The sequence below is a fragment of the Pseudorca crassidens genome, chromosome 15 (assembly GCF_039906515.1).
Source record: "Pseudorca crassidens isolate mPseCra1 chromosome 15, mPseCra1.hap1, whole genome shotgun sequence".
Classification (NCBI taxonomy): Eukaryota; Metazoa; Chordata; class Mammalia; order Artiodactyla; family Delphinidae; genus Pseudorca; species Pseudorca crassidens.
The window spans coordinates 38,119,524-38,121,953 of record NC_090310.1 but is presented as its reverse complement, the minus strand read 5'-3'; the positions used below and the strand labels follow the sequence as shown (position 1 = coordinate 38,121,953).

At 64.0% G+C, this 2,430-nt stretch overlaps 1 protein-coding gene across 1 annotated transcript; it reads left to right on the top strand.

Annotated features, from left to right (window-relative positions):
• Window positions 1-524: 524 nt before the first annotated feature.
• LOC137206381 (tryptase-2-like) lies at window positions 525-2,052 on the top strand. The gene is made up of 5 exons (XM_067705133.1): window positions 525-593; window positions 761-932; window positions 1,044-1,309; window positions 1,462-1,625; window positions 1,699-2,052. The coding sequence occupies exons 1-5, from the start codon at window positions 533-535 to the stop codon at window positions 1,861-1,863; spliced, it is 828 nt and encodes a 275-aa protein (XP_067561234.1). The 5' UTR covers window positions 525-532; the 3' UTR covers window positions 1,864-2,052.
• Window positions 2,053-2,430: the final 378 nt, after the last annotated feature.

Here is a 2,430-nt window from a genome sequence, read left to right as displayed (position 1 = left end):
AGTTAACTGCTCAGATAACACCCAGAGATGGACGTTATTTGACCTCACTGAGGAATCGGTTCTGCCATCGCAGGGTGGGGGGCAGGGATGTGTGGCAGGGCCCCTTCCTGGCCAGAGGGACTCGGGCACTGGGTCTGAGTCATCCACTTCCTCCCTCTGGATTGGATGACCAGCATCCCTCCCCTGACCCTGTCCTGCTCTGTGAGGATAAGAGGCAGGGAGAGAGGGCTGGGCAAAAGCAGCTGGGCCCACCGAGGTGAGAACCCCCAGCGGGACCCCAACATCTGGGTGTCACTGTGGAGCAGGGTGGCCGAGCCTCAGATCCGGAGCACTGAGGCCCCAGACCCCCTGGCCTGGACAGAGCCCCTGATCACCAGGGGCCCCGACTCCACCTCCACCCCACACCCTGCACCCCATACCCTGCAGACCCCACACCCTGCAGACCCCGCACCCCACACACACCCCACCCCACAGAACCCAAACCCCACAGACCCCCAGCCAAGCTCCAGCTGCCCCTCCGCGCTCCTTCCAGATGCTCCATCTGCTGGTGCTGGCGCTGCCCCTCCTGGTGAGCCTGGTCCATGCGGCCGCTGGTGAGTCCTGACCCTGGGCCCGTTCTGTCTCTGTCCCCTCACCCCACTCCCCACAAGCCCAGGGATGGGTGGGTGGGTTCAGAGAAGCCCAGGGTGGTGCTGGCACAGGGAAGGGCTGAGCCCGATGGCTGGGTCGTGTCGTGTCCTGAAGGCACTTCCTGCCCCAGCCCCAGACCAGGCCCTGCAGCGAGCAGGCATCGTAGGGGGACGGGAGGCCCCTGGGAGCAAGTGGCCCTGGCAGGTGAGCCTGAGATTCAGCACCCAGTACTGGAAACACTTCTGCGGGGGCTCCCTGATCCACCCCTGGTGGGTGCTGACCGCGGCCCACTGCGTCGGACCGTGAGTCTCCACAGGGCCTGGCGGGTAGGGGTGGGCCTGGGGCTCTACTCACGCTCCTGGGTGTCCCGGAGGTGGCTCAGCCCCTGAGTAGGTGGCCCTCTCTCTCCCCAGGCAAGTCCAAGACCCCACAGTCCTCAGGGTGCAGCTGCGGGAGCAGCACCTCTATTACCAGGACGAGCTGTTGCCCATCAGAAGGGTCATCCCCCACCCCAACTACTACATAGTTGAGAACGGGGCGGACATCGCCCTGCTGGAGCTTGGGGACCCCGTGAACATCTCCAGCCACGTCCATCCGGTCACCCTGCCCCCTGCCTCGGAGACCTTTCGCCCGGGGACTCGGTGCTGGGTGACAGGCTGGGGCAACTTGCACAGGGGACGTGAGTGTCAGGGACCGCTGGAGGGGGACTTGGGCACATCGCGGCTCCACCACCTGGGGTTTCCTCTGGGGAACAGGGTCCCAACCGGCCAGCTCAGGGCGGTGATCCCACACTCTCCTGATGCAGCATCCTTCCTCTCCTCTCACCCCCAGAACCCCTGCCACCGCCATTTCCCCTGAAGCAGGTGAAGGTCCCCGTCGTGGAAAACAGCATCTGTGACATGAAATACCACACTGGCCTGTACACAGGGAACAACATCCCGATCGTCCGGGACGACATGCTCTGTGCCGGAAATGGCAAGAGGGACTCCTGCCAGGTGGGTCTCGCGTCCCCCTGCAGCCCCCAGCCGCCCAGGCCTCACAGCCACCGCTGACCCCTCCCCTCCCCAGGGCGACTCCGGAGGGCCCCTGGTCTGCAAGGTGAATGGCACCTGGCTGCAGGCGGGTGTGGTCAGCTGGGACGACGGCTGTGCTCAGCCCAACCGGCCAGGCATCTACACCCGCATCACGCACTACTTGGACTGGATCCACCAGTACGTCCCCGAGGAGCCCTGAGCCCGGTCCCCAGGGTTGCCACCTGGGTCAGCGGAGAAGCCAGTCCCCTCCTGTCCCCACACCGCTGCTTCCTGCTGAGGCGGCATCCTTCCCCACCTTCCCTGGCCCCCTGCCCTGAGCACCCCCTGTTGACGCCCCTGCCCCGAGCCCAGGGAGCAGGCAGTGGGCACTAACGCTCATTAAAGATTATGGAAAGCAGATGTGGTCGTCGCTGTGTTTCTGGCTGTGGGTGTCGCTGAGGGAGAGGAAAGGGTCCAGGGCCCAGCCAGGTGCAGCCACCCTCTCTGTGGGTCCCTGGGCCCTGAGCATCTGCCTTGCTGTAGGGATGGCCCTGCCCTGCCCCTTGCACCCAGGCCCACTTCTCTGCATGCTGGTTTGTATAGAGCACACATCTCCTAAAGGGAAGAGCCGTCCCCTGCTATTGTCAGATCTCAGTCCCCAGAGGACTGCACCCCCCACGATTGTCTCATTTCATCTCACAGTCACGCCTGTTTCCCCTATCTCCCATCTGGCTTTTATTGGGAGTGTGTTCCTATTTATGAACAAGGCTGCTTTTCGATCTGCATT